Below are 15,452 nucleotides of genomic sequence, written 5' to 3'. Positions count from 1 at the left end.
ACTCTCGGGAACAAATCCCCTGTATTAATGTGCACTAATATTTGCACTAACCTATTTAGAAAATTATATTATATTACTGTTTGCACTAACAAATAATATGTGTATTGCAAGCACTAGTGCATATCGAATATCAAATATATTATACATCTAATTAGTAACAATTTTAGCATTAACTAATTATTAATTATTTCTCACCAACCTCATCTACTCATGTACTTTTTTACTAACCTTATTCAATTCTTCTTCATTTTCCTTTATTTCATCTTCATCTTTTCTCTACATTTTTCTTACAATCTTCTTCATTTTACATCATTCATCTACCATTTTATTTTCCAAAACTTTATCTTTCATCACCACCTTAGAAAGGATCTTCAAACATTGATCACCAAAATTAAGAACATCAATTCATTGGTTTTGCATTTCAAGTTAATCACCATTTCAAGGTAATTATGTTTACAATTTTACTTTAATTCTATAAACTTCTTCACTCACTTTATCTATTCTTATCTTTCATTATTATATATATATATATATATATATATATATATTTATTTATTGACTAATTATGTTTATAAATAGATATATAATTGACTTAGATATAAACATATTAATTTAGTGAATTAAGATATTTTAATCTATAATAATAGATAACTATGATTTTCTTGTTTTTAATCTGTATTGTAGATTATATACATAATTAGAAATGAGGTCTGACCATGATTGGATGTATAAGAGAAACCTTGGAGGCATGGAATATTTTTTAAAAGGAGTACAAAAGTTCATTTTATTTGCCACAACTCAACTTGGTTATATGGATGGTGAAAAAATAAGGTGCCATTGATTACAATGTCGTATTCAAAAGTAAATTACGTCGGATTTGTGTCTTAATCATTTGATTAAGCATGGATTCATGAAAAACTATCATACGTGGCTTGTTAATGGGTAATCTAGTCAAACCTCGAATGTATACACCTTTCGACGTAAAAGACCTTCACTCGGTTACAATGAAATAACAACAAATCAGTACGAGTCAATGATACATGGCATGGGTTCTAGTTACCAACCAAATGTGGAAAATGAAGCTTCATCCTCTTCCAATTCTAACACATATATTTTATCAGAAAGGTTTTGGAAAGCATTGGATGCGACACACAAACCGATTTGGCCTGGTAAAGATAGTGAGAGTAAACTATCTTCAAAAGTGAAATATCTTAACAAGAAATCCGAGAACAATTGGTCCGAATGTGCTGGAAAAACATATTCATGTTGGCCAGTTATTCTAACACCGTACAATCTACCACCGGGGCAAAGCCAGAATAGAAGCGTCCATATGCAATGCGTATATTTTAAAAGAAATCTCCACGTTTTTTCATATTATTTTGAATCGAAGGTGAATTACAAACAAAGACAACCGCAAATGAACACTAAAGGGCTAGTAACATAACAGAACCACCGATTTCAACTTTCAAGTACCTTGGACGTGGAACTAGTGGTTCATCAAGGAGATTTATGTCTAGCTAAGAAACTTTAGCGGCTCACAATTATGTCATATTGAATATTCTAGAGGTGGATCCATATTATAGGTAATGAATGATTCAATTTGTATTTCAATTAAAAATTTGATTGCCTAAAATTTATATCATGATTGTAAGGCCTTTTGTGACCTGAATATCATATTAGATCAGGGTGAAATAGATTGTTAATTCTCGTCATGATTCCGATCAAAGGTGATGAATGAACTTATGATCCAACAAGAGGTACTAGAGTTAATCCAATCTTTAGATTAGTTGACATTAACATGAAACATAGATTGAAGAAATATGATCCATTTGTTCTTGCACAACAAGTCATACAAGTTTATTATTTGTACTATCCAACTCCAATGAATGATCCTAATTGTGAATGGTTGGCCATTTGTAAAACAAAATCAAGAGGAAAGATTTAGGATATATGAAAAAATGATGTGGAGGTGGAGTATCAACAAGATTATCCAACCATTGAACTGTATATTCACCTTGATATATCGTTGTACAATGTCAATGATTTGAGTGACCTAAATATTTTGAATGTTGAGTTAGATGGATCAAATGAAATTGAATCGCATGGGAGTGATTCAGAGGAAACTGAATTTGTACTAAGTGATTCAGATTACAATACAAATGGAGATGTTGAACCTATATTAGGGGAAGAACAATTCGAAGATTACATTTTTTGATTGCTAATAATATGATTTAAATTATGGTTTATTTAATGACATATTATGGTTTATTTAATTACATAATATGGTATATTTTTTTTAGTTCAAGACTTGTTAGCCTCAATATTATGGTATATTGTAGTGAATATTATGGTGAATTTGAGTGTAAATTATAGTTAATTTTAGTGTAAAATAAATCTAGCACTACCTTTGACACTGACGTAGTAAAGCGATTATTGCAAGAGTTAACGTAGATTAAAATTTACTTATGGTTAAAGGAGAGTATTGCAATACATAGCACAATTGTTAAAATGTCATTGAATTTGCATTAACATCTGTACTGATATTGAAATGTAAATACTACAATTATTAGCACAGATTGGCGCTGAAGTCTGCTTACCCCTATATTAATTAGTTGCAATTTCAATTTGTAAAAATTTATTTGAGGGTTGAAAAATAATTACTTAAAATGTCATTGAATTTGCATTAACATTGCACTGATGTTGAAATGTAAATACTGAAAATAGTAGCGCAATTTGGGGTTGAAGTCCTCTTAATCCTATATTAGTTGCAATTCCAATTTACAAAAACCTAGTAGGACGACACTGAAGTCCTGTTACTCTTAAATTAGTTGCAAGTATCTTTACTCCAAATATTATAACCGGCCTTTTAATTTCATTTTTCGCCTAAATAAAAACTCTTTACCGCCTAAGTCCCCAAACCTTATTTTATTTTCCAAAAACATGTCTCGGCCAATCGAAACAATTATCTAGCTCAAATCATTTCTTCTCAAATCACTACCCTAATCCCTCCAACCGACACCCTAATCCTGCTAACCCTCCTCCAGCTGAAACCCTAATTCCATCTGAAACCTTATCTAACCGTTAACTTATATATTAATGTTTTTTTAATTATTTTATTTTTTTATTTTACTTTATTTATTATATTTTTTATTCTTACACGATTTTCATTATTTTTAAAATATGACATTTAAAAAAAAATACTTATTTAATATATACATATCTGAAGGAATTGTGTCCTTTAATTTAATGTGCAATGACTAAACTTGGATAGGACAAATTAACCGATATAATTTAATTCAATTATTTTAGGAGTCGTAGTGCTTTGCTAGAAGCCAACTACGATTAATGGGGTTAAACCTATAACTATTATAATCGGGTCCTATGAGGTCACACACTTAGAGTTGACCGACTAGATAAACGAGAAAGATGGTTAATTATTAATACATATTAGATATTATTAATAATAAGAAATATTATTTATTTGTGAAATAAAATAATATATAATTAATGGTTAATTATGGAGTTAAGATTGTGAAATAAAATAATTTATAATTAATACATATTAAATATTATTAATAATAAGAAATATTATTTATTTGTGAAATAAAATAATATATAATTAATGGTTAATTATGGAATTTTATTTAATACAAAAGGATTCACTTATTTGCAAGAAAACGGAAGGGAATAGAGAGAGAATTGTTCATCTTTTAAAACGGCTTTTGCTATATTACGGTGAGAACTCCAAGATGAAGAAATCATCTTTTAATCTAGCAATTGAATTGCTTCCCTTTTGTCCTTTTCGTCCTAGCAGTCGAAAGTAAAGAGATCTAGTCGGGCTCGTGTGAACCAAGTAGAGGAGCAACACGTGAGGCTCTCGATTATTCATTACTACCAGATCTGATCCGGTTCACGCATCAAAAGTATATTTCTATAAACTATATATCATGATTCTATCAATTATGCAACAATATCATCTTTGCAATTAATCATTTTATTTAAAATAATAAGTAATAAAATATTTAAAATTTGTAATTTTATTTCAATTTTTTTAATAAGTTTACCAATATCAATTTATATATACTTATATATAATAATTAAAATCAACTATAATTTGAAATAAAATATATAATTATATTTAACACCTCTAATCATGTTTATAGATAAATATGATATTATTCTCTCAAATTTATAATAAGGTAATAAAGAAACAACAAATAATTCAACATTAACACCATAAGTGAAGACCAACTAATCAAAATCAAACATGAGTAAAATCATTTATCCCCAAGAGAATGAAAACTGCAAAACTAGATGATTAGAGCATCCTCATCCCATACATAGATACAAATATGTGCCACATCAGCAGCCACATCACAAATAAATTATACCTCTCAATTTATACCTCTATTCCCCAACCATCTCAAGTACAATTGTGGTCCCACCATCCACATCATCTAATTCATACAATATTTTTTAATTCAATAATTCAAGTAATCTTGTTTTATTTTTTATTATACTAATTTGTTTAAATTAATAAAACTAATATTTATAAATTATATTAAAAAATTAAAAAAATCAATAATTTTTAAAAATAATTTAGTAAATTATTATCACAATAATACTTGAAAAAAATAGACTACTAAATCATATTTTGTTAAATAAAAAATTAAATAAAACGGTTTATTTTTTAAAAATTTTAAATGTTTATTTTTTTTATAAAAAAGTGGGGGTGGGGACCACTTTTTTTGACTTTTTCTCATTTGTACCCAGTAGCAAAACTTTGCTACTCAATTTTCTCTCTCCTAATTTCTACCCATCTCCCCATTAGTGTACCCAAGTACAAATTTTGTCCACATCAGATTTGTACCTACCGATGGAGATGCTCTTACAATCCACAATTCTAAAGTATTATATGACATCCCACCCCTTCAACTCAAAACAATGTTTGCTAACTCAAATATGCCTTCAGAATTTGATGTTCCACCATGTTTAATTTCTTCAAAAATCACAACTAGTGCGACTATAAAGACCAAATCAACATTAGGATAAACATTAACCAAGTATTCGGTATTCATGAAACTACCTTGATCGTTCATCTGCAATTCAATCAAATCAAATCGAATCAAATCAAATTAAATCGAATTAATTTATAACATTATAGAAAATTACTCACTTGAGCAATAAGGTTATTTTTAGTGTTTCCAGCATATATCTCATTTTCATAGATCTTGAAATCACAACAACCACTTTCCTCTGAATTGGTAGCCATGAAAACATCATATTCAGTGTTGCTTTGGAACATAGAATGCGACTTCACGCTAAATAGTAGATTATTATCTTCTGTACTGTCTCCCATGAAAACTTCCCACCTTGAATGCATGGTCATTATCTGAAAATGTTTTTTCTTTTTCAAAAAAGACACAACACATAGATATGGGGTTGGAAAAAGATTTAATGAAGTAAAAACGTACACATTCCTGAAGAGTAAGGAAGGTGTTTCCGTCGGTATCACTGAGGTACCGACGGCGATGAACGCCGAAGAAGTTCTCTGTCACGTTAAGAAAGAGATCCCCATCAGCGTTGGTGACGGCGTATTTTTTTTTACTTAGGCTGAAGAGCTTCTTTTTTATGATGATATCAACTGGGTAAGCTAAACAGAATTCAGAGTTCACGACTGAGATCTGGCCGGAGCTGGAAATCGACGCCATAAATAATCACGTTCCCGGTTGAGATATTTATATTGGTCTTTTGAAAGTCTGTAATTTTCCTTTTATTTGTTTTCTAACGATAATGTAATAGAAGAAAGAACGATAATGTTTGGATGGTCAATTGTAGATATCATTATTTGTTATAATTTTATTATATTTTGACAAAAATTAAAATAAAAAATGTTAGAAAATATTAATAACTCTATTTGTTTTTCATCTAAATAATAATTTGTTTTATCCATTTCTTATCTATTTTTTTTTTATAATTTAATCACATATTTTATACTAAATAAAAATAAAATTACTTTCATTTCTTGTTTTAATAATTTTTAAATTTTTTTTGTAATTATAGTGAAAATAAAATACTAAATTTTTAATAACTTCTGGAAATGCCTAAAATTTTTGGATTATATCCGTCAGCTTGAGTACAAGTCGGATTATTTGAAACAAATGCCTAAAATTTTTTGAGGTTAATACTACACGCTGCTATTCATAATCAAAAAGATATTTTTTTTCTAAACTAATTATTAATTTCACTTTCTTATTTTTTTTCCCACTTCTAATTTATTTATTTTATGTTTCTCTAAATTATATATATATATATATATATATATATATATTATAAAAAATAAACTTATTTAGATGCATATACTAGTACAAATTTTAACAAATTAACTATTAAAAGTTGAGAATATATACCTCTTAACGTTAAGATTAAGATAGAAGTTTGGCTAAATTAGCCTTTCATTATAAAAAAAAAAACTTATTTTTTTTCCCAAATTTATCACTTAATTAAAATATCTAAATACATAAATAATAATAAATTATTTAATAATATTCTTCTTTTTTTTTTAATTCAAATTTGTAACCTAGAAAACTCGCAGGGGCTGGACGTGTGGCCAAAGTGACTTGATGTTCGATAATTTTAATTTTGATTTGTGTATCATACATAATTTTAAAATAAAATATTATTTTAAAAAATTAGTAGTTCTTAAGAGTTTTAAAATTAATTATAAAATAATTAATTTTATTTAAATTTTAATAGTAAGAAATTTGTGATGATCAAACAACAATTTAATTTTTATGAAATCGTTTAAATTAATTAAATATAATTAATTTAAAAATATATTTATTTGAACACAGAGTCGCAAATTGATTTTCTAAAAATAATAATAAAAAAGTATACATGTACAAACGTATTTTTCACCAGAGTTTCGTTTTGATTCGAAGTTTGGTGATACTCAAGAAAGGGCTTTTACACTTCATCATCGGTATTTGTTTTAAAAACCGTCTATAATTTATAAATTGACTTTTTAAAAATCGATTGTATAACGTTTGAGTTTTAACCGATTATTTTTTCGTTCCTTGTCATGCTTTTAGGTTTCAACGTTATTTAAAATATTGTAACAACAATATTTAAATGATGATACCTGTTGCTAACGATAACTAAGGAGAAATATATCAAGGATTGGAGAACACCTCTAGTACCTTAGGGAAGCTTTTGGGATGCTCAAATCCAAGCTTTAAGGCCTTCTACAAAGATTTCAAAAAAGTCTGAAAGCTTGAAGCTTTAATGGAGGAAATATGAGTTTCTTCGATTTGAAGTTGGAGAGTGGATCTCTTAGCTTTGGATTTGTTCAAGAAAGCTATTTATAACCTCCTGAAGTCGGTTGAGGGCTTCAAGTGAATTGAATCAACTAAAATCTAATCATGGTATTAATTTACTGTTCTTTATCCTACTTACCGGAATATGGTTGAATCATCCCTATTAATGTGGGAGAATTGATCACTGTGGTACGGTAGGGTGATCATTACACCTTTCAAATCACCCGAAATGGTGGACTAACGATTGGGCTTCATCTTTGAAAAATCAAAGATGAGACTACATCCTTATCCCTCATGTGTCCTGACGAAGAAGACAACTGGGGCTCAAAACGGCGTTGTTTCGAGTGTAAATCGGACACGGAGCATTCTGTCTGCATTTCGTCCAAGTTCCGTCTGTTCCGTTAGCTGATCGGGTGGTGCGGGTGCGCGTTCCCTCTATTGTAGCGGGCTACACGGTTAGCCTAGGAGCGTTGAATGACAATCCATCACTTATCTACTGACTCTAGTCTTTGCTGTAGTCGAATTTCATAATTTCGGTTACACATGATTATATATATATATATATATATTTAATTAAATCCTTAAGGGTTTGTTTGAAATTGATTTTTTCCCACTCTTTTAGCTTTAATTTTTATATTTTTAAATACACAAAATATCAAAATAAATATAACATATATTTTGCCAATTTATTTTATTTTGTTGCATATTTTAGGGTTAAATAAATAATTTTTGGGGTTAAAATGAGTACACCACATTTCATCCTAAATTATTTATTTTTGATCACTTAATTTTTCTAAAATTATTTATCCCAAATAATTTTATTTTTGTTTGTTTTGGCCTTTACCTTTAACTAATTAGATTTAATTATCATATTAATTAATTTTAATTAATTATTTTTAATTGGCTTTTGGCCATGGGGTTAATTATTTTGATTTTATTTATTTGAAAATAAATCAAAATAATTATTTAATATTATAAATTGGATGGATAGATTTTTAATGCTTACAGAGTGCCCCTCTCGAATCGAGTTTGAATATAATAAAGTGGTTTTGAAAATACTAATTCAAGGATGACATCTAACACTAAGTTATCTTGTCCAATTTATAAAGAGGGTGTTTGAAAAGATGGAACCTATAGCGTGCCTATGTTGGAGTGACCTGATGATGTTGTGCGTAGCATTCGTTGAGGTGCTTCCAAGCGTGGCTTTATGGATCTTTTCTGGGTGGTTATCCTAACAATGATAACTCTTAGGAAATTATGTTTTACAGATCTTAAGTAAAATCTATGGGATAATGATAATCATAGGTATTGAAGAATCAATTCCTACTTAGACATAAACATAAACATCAACAGATTATTCATGTTTTAGTCTTGTAAAAATGGCTAAGGTTATTTTCAAGTGGTATGTAGGGAACATGAAAGTTTTAATAACGTTTCATATGGGTTACTAACAAGTAACATCGTTAGAGTAATCATAAATATATGATTGCCAGACTATCAACATATGAGTCTTGTTGAAGGCTAACAAGCTTACCTAGAGGTCTTAATAACAAGTAATTCCTATGGTGATCATGTATAAATGATCGTCGTACCATAAATGTATATGTTTATCGCGGGAGTTAATAAAGTTTCTACGGGGGTTACCAACAGGTAAGGTTGAACGCAAACATGTACAAATGATCGGGATACTATCAACATATAGATCTTTGTGAGTTAGAAGGACTATACCTATTGAAAAATAGGATTTTTGATTGGATACTTATGAAGATACCTATCAAAGGATAGGGTTTTGTCTGGATCACATACAAATGATCGATGTGCTTCGTCGAAAGACAAGACTCTACTACGGAGTATTGGATTGAGAGTGATGTCGTGGAAAGAGATACCTATCAAGAGATAGGGTTTTGGTATCTATCAGTATAAAGGATTTTTGGAGTACTTGTTTGGATGATAGGGTTTTGGTACCTATCGAGCGATAGGGTTTGAAGTACCTATTTGGATGACAGAGTTTTGGTACCTATCGAGCGATAGAGTTTTGTCGTGATTTAGATCGCGTACGAACGATCTCGAGTTCTTGTCAACAAACAAGGATTTAATACCTATCAAAAGATAGGATTTGGATGTGGAGTCGTGTACGAACGACGTCTCGACCTATCGATATATAGGGTTCTTGTAGATGGAGTCATGTATGAACGATGTCTCAAACTATCGACAAATAGAGTTTTGGTACCAAACTACAATTAAGGTTTTAAAAATGGTATCGTGTACGGATGATCTCACGTACTTATTAACAGATAGGGTTTAGGGTACCTAAATACAATTAAGGTTTTAAAACGGGATCGTGTACGAACGATCTCACGTACCTATCAACAAATATGGTTTAAGGTACTTAAATACAATTAGAATTTTAAAACGGGATCGTGTACGAACAATCTCATGTACCTATCAACAGATAGGGTTTAGGGTACCTAAATACAATTAGGATTTTAAAACGAGATTGTGTACGAATAATCTCACATACTTATCAACATATAGGGTTTAAAGTACCTAAATACAATTAGGATTTTAAAACGAGATTGTGTACGAATAATCTCACATACTTATCAACATATAGGGTTTAAAAAGTGGAGTCGTGTACGAACGTCGTCTCGACCTATCGACAAATAGAGTTTTAATGCGGAGTCGTGTATGAATGACGTCTCGGTCTATCAATAGATAGGGTTTTGGTAACTAACTACAATTAAGGTTTTGAAATGGAATCGTGTAAGAACAATCTCACACGCCTATCAATAGATAGGGCTTAGGGTACCTAAATACAATTAGGGTTTTAAAATGGGATCATGTACGAACGATCTCACTTACCTATCAATAGATAGAGTTTAAGGTACCTAAATATAATTAGGGTTTTAAAACAGGATCGTGTATGAACGATCTCACATACCTATCAACAAATAGGGTTTTTGGTACCAAAATATAATTAGGGTTTTAAAACGAGATTGTGTACGAACGATCTCACGTTCCTATCAACAAATATAGTTTATGATATCTAAATACAATTAGGGTTTTAAAACGGGATCGTGTACGAACGATCTCACGTATGCTTCAACCCATTTGGTGAAATAGTCTATGGCATCGAGTATGAACTCGTGTCCATTTGAAGCATGGAAATATATTTTCTCAATGACATTGATGCCCCATGTAGAAAAGGGCCAAGGAGATGTCATATTGTAGAGGAGCGAGGTCGGTGTATACTTTAGGTTATCATATATTTGGCATTGATGACAACTCCTTACATAACTCAAATATTATTGTTCAAGGTTTTTTCAATAATATCCTAGGCGGAATATTTTTTTGGCTAAAGCCATTCCATTCATGTGTGGGCCGCATGTCCCTACATTTATTTCTTCCATGATCCTCTTGGATTCATCAGTATCAATGTAGATCATGTTTTGACCGTCGAATGATTGACGATAAGCCTGTTGGTGATCCAAGTATAGTTGGTGGAATACTGATGCAATGTCCATTGTTCCTTAGCTCAGAAGTGGTGTAGATATTCTCCATACTCAATATACTTCTAGAGAGTATCGTATTAAGGGTTAATATCATCCTCACAAGAAGTTAATGCTCCCTTCTCAAAAGTAGGTCGTTGTATTTATTGAATTCAAAGGGGTTTAACTTTAATTCTATCGGGAATTTGAGTCATGGCTGATAAAGTAGCCATGGCGTTTGCGAAGCGGTTTCGACTTTTTGGAGCATGAACAAACGATACATGATCAAACTTGTCCATGAGTTTGGTTTGGTGGGTGTGGTAAGGGTTTAGGTTTTCCCCTTTCACTTGCCACGTGTCATTGATTTTGGATATAACCAAATTAGAGTCACCAACAACTTCTAGATTGGTTTCACCTTTTTCGTAAGCCAATTTGAGATCCGAGAGGTATGCCTCGTATTCATACTTATTACTAGTGACGGGATATTTGAGTTTTATGTTGATTGGGTTGTACGTCCCTTTCGGGTCAACTAACAAAATCTCAATTCTGTAATCCTATTTTCTAGAAGCTCCGTCAAGAATCATTTTCTATGTGTCTGATGTAACACTCATAATTCTCTTGTCGGAGAACTCAAGTTTGTCTTCTAACTCAACATTGATGGCTTGGTCAGTAAGGAATTCCACAACAACGCTTCCTTTAATAGACTTCTGTACCATGTAGTCTATGTCGTATTTAGACAACATCATCATCCATTTGGCTAGCCTTGGTGATAGAAGTGTTCATTATAGAAATAAGTGGATCGGGTTCAGTCTTGATACCAACTTGATGGTGGTGGGCTTTAATGTAGTGTCTCAATTTTTTGGTGACCCATGCAAGTGCCCAACATATTTTCTCACTTGGAGTGTAATTGATTTCACATTCAGTCATTGTTTTATTGATGTAGTACACAACCGTTTCGATTTTGTCCTCATTTTCTTGAGCCAACAGGCTTCCCGTAGATGTGTCTGTTACAGTAAGGTATAAGATGAGGGGTATGTCGGCTTTAGGCGACATGAGTAATCCTTGATTCTAACAAATACTTGTGACAACCTTTGTCCATATAAACTTTTGGTCTTTCTTCATAATCTTAAAAAACGGATCGCATGTCATGGTAACGTTGCTGATGAATCGGCTAATGTATTGGATTTTTTTTAGAAATCCTCGGACCTCTTTTTCGTTTTGAGGGACCAGAATAGCTGTGATTGCTTCAATCTTAGAGGGTTCAACTTCTATTTCCCTCTTTTTGATTAAGAAGTCGAACATTTTACCAAATGTGACTCCGAAGTTATATTTCTTCGGATTGAGTCTTAGTTGTTTTTTTCCGATTCGTTGTAGGAAGTTCTCGAGGTTTTGGACATGTCCTTGCCGATCCTTTGATTTGACGATCATGTCGTCGACATATACTTCCACTTCCTTGTGGATCATCATGTCTTGGATGATCATGGTGACTGACATTTGATATGTGGCTCCTACATTTTTAAGACCGAAAGACATGACACAATAACATAATGTTCCTACTTCTGTTATGAACGTGGTCTTTTCCTTGTCTTGCGGGGCCATCTAGGATTTGGATATATTCTGAGAATCCGTTCGAATCCGTCCATGAACGATAGCCATTCATGACCGCAACATGATCGATTAGTATGTCAATTTGTGGTTAAAATATTTTTTCTTTTTATTATCTATAAAATTTATTTTTTAATAACTCAATTAAAATCCAATTAATTAAATAATCTCAATTTAAATAAGATCATATTTAATTTAAAAAATATAAATTTATGATAAACAATGATGTAATTAAAACTTTTTATTTTGAACCAGTTTAAATTAAACAGAAAATCAATCGAGCTGACTATTTATAAAATATTTAAGCCAAACCTAATAATTTGATTGATTGGTTTAGCGAAGGCCTTACCATTTAACCTAATCGATTATTATTAATATTTAAAATATACCTAATTTATTTATAACTCATAGATTATTATTAAAATTTAAAATATACCTAATTTATTTATAACTCATAGTTGATACTGTACACAGTGGCGAACTTACAAGAGGGGGCCTTGGGTGTCCGGGCCTCCCCCAATCAAGGTAAAACTTTTAAGATATTTTATATATATTTACCAAATAAGGCTTTGTCCTGATGACTTTGGAGCTGAAATCTATAATAGAGGTCAGGTGATCAAAACCCTGCCTCTAAGATACAATATTTATAATAATACATAAATTTTAGTTAATATATAAATAAAATTTATTTATATAAGTTAAAATATAAAGAATTATATATAAAATAATGAAAATCATATAATATTATTATTTATTTTAAAACTACATTTATATTATAATTTATTTAAAGGTAAAATAACCATTTATATAAATATAAGAATAAAATATTATTTTATATTTCTTAATTTTAAATTAGTTTTAAATTATTTCAACAAATAAATGTATTTGTTAGATTTTATTTAAGTGTCTAGGGTTGACACATATTTATTTTTAATTATTTATTTTATGTATGATATAGAATAATGGGGATGTTCTATAAACGAATTTGTACTTCTACATCACATGACCATCATGAGTTTTTTCAATCAATTAATGAGCCTACTAATGAGTCTAATGTTACTTATCAAATATATATGGTTAGAATATAGCATATCAAAAGATGCATCATTTTGTTTTGGTGTTATCTTTTCAAACCTTTAAATAGAGAAAACGTAGATGATACATTTATAGGAGATGAGTACAAAAATTGGAAAATGGCATTAGAAAGATTCAATCATCATATGAGAACTTCAAATAGTTGTCATAATGAAACTAAAGTTCAATTTGAATCATTTTAAGATCAAAGTCTTAACGTGAGAAACGTTTTATGTACACATGGTCGTGATATAGAAATAAATTATCGCACCTGTTTAACGACAATGTTTGATGTAACACGCTTTCTATTGAGACAAGGATTACCTTTTCGAGAACATATGAGTCAAGTAGTTCATCAAATAAAGTTAATTTTCTTGAATTGATTGATTGGTATATTCAACATAATGAAGATATTTTGTCTTCTTTTGTACCGACTCATGGACAAGAATAATTTTGTAATTGTGCTTGTTAGTATTTTTATGTAATTATCGAGTAAAATTTTAATTAAAAAATGCATTTATTTGATAGCCAAAAAAATGCTACGTTACTATGTATTTGGCTCCCCGAAAAAATATTTCTGAGTCCGCCACTTACTATACATATTTATCCTAACAATTAAGTTTATCACATTTTTATAGTGCAATATACATTTGATGCTATATGTTTTTTAAACCAAATATACATGTTTGATATTTGTTTTTCTAATGCATAAATATATTATTTAGTAATAATTTTCATACAAATGAATTAAATAATGACTTAAAATTCAAATGATGTCATGGATCGATGTTATGAATGATGTCATTAAGCAAAAAAAAAACAAAATACCAAAATGGGTCCACTTTCTTGCAACATGTTGAAGTCATTGTCGTCTAATTGTATATATTAGGAGTGATTGTAAATAAATTATTATTATTATTATTCTATTTTATATTATAGTATAGAATTAAGCTATTGTGGATTTGATTTTTCTTTTCTTTTTTTTTCATGTTGTTTAAATATAGATGACGTGGAAGCTTGAACTAATTAAGCCTATCTATTCTTTGTGTGGTTCTTGATTATGGAGGAGACTAAGAAGAATGGAGACGACCATAACTCCACTTGGAGGAGTTAATTCATTTCAATCAAAATCAAGAAATCCCTAAATTATTAAACAAAAACAATTAAAAGACTTTTCATATTTATAGACTTCCCTATCCCTTAGACTTTTCATTATCCTATTATTTATATATATATATATATATATAAATAAAATGAAAATACAAAATACTTTTATTCTAATATTCTCTCTACTTATTTTTTTTATATTCATTTCAATTACTTAAGTGAATAATTTTTTTTTAATAATCTTACTTAAATTTAAGTGTTCTTAATAAAAAAAAAAAATCTAATTTTGTTTTAGTTTAAATAAGATTATCTAAGAAAGAAGAACAGTCAATATAAACAAATGGACTTTAATCTTAGCTAATTAGGCCAGATTTGAACATTATCCTTATTATAGACTAGGAGGTGAATTAAAATTTGTAATTTTATACATGAATATATATATTAAGATAATTTTGTTAATATCAAAATAATATTTAAATAGTTATAACCCCATGTTCTAACCTTAACCCAATAACATTTATTAATCATTATTAGATATATATAACAAGATAAATAAATTTTGTGACTGAGCCAACACATTAAATGCAACAATACTATGAAAAAAAATGAATTTATAGATTTTTTTTTTTGAAAGAATGCTACACATTTCATTAGTTCACAATACTATAGACTACCACATATAACTTCAACAAAATTTTTAAAAACAAATAATTACATAATTTATTATACGAAATATATCATATTTATCTATAAACTTGATCGAAGTGTCAAATATACTTGTGTATAAAAACATTTTATTTATATATCTACAAACTTAACTAAATGTGTCGTATTTATTAAATTAACAAAAATATACTAACAG

At 29.5% G+C, this 15,452-nt stretch overlaps 1 protein-coding gene across 1 annotated transcript; it reads right to left on the bottom strand.

The window, feature by feature from the left end:
* Positions 1–4,894: 4,894 nt before the first annotated feature.
* LOC124940677 (protein LURP-one-related 15-like) lies at positions 4,895–5,767 on the bottom strand. The gene is made up of 3 exons (XM_047481209.1): positions 5,475–5,767; positions 5,177–5,392; positions 4,895–5,099 (listed from the first exon to the last, which is right to left on the bottom strand). The coding sequence occupies exons 1-3, from the start codon at positions 5,709–5,711 to the stop codon at positions 4,932–4,934; spliced, it is 621 nt and encodes a 206-aa protein (XP_047337165.1). The 5' UTR covers positions 5,712–5,767; the 3' UTR covers positions 4,895–4,931.
* Positions 5,768–15,452: the final 9,685 nt, after the last annotated feature.

The sequence above is a fragment of the Impatiens glandulifera genome, chromosome 5, assembly GCF_907164915.1.
Source record: "Impatiens glandulifera chromosome 5, dImpGla2.1, whole genome shotgun sequence".
In the NCBI taxonomy this organism is placed as follows: Eukaryota; Viridiplantae; Streptophyta; class Magnoliopsida; order Ericales; family Balsaminaceae; genus Impatiens; species Impatiens glandulifera.
The sequence above is the reverse complement of the archived record's forward strand: the minus strand, read 5'-3'. Positions and strand labels throughout refer to the sequence as shown.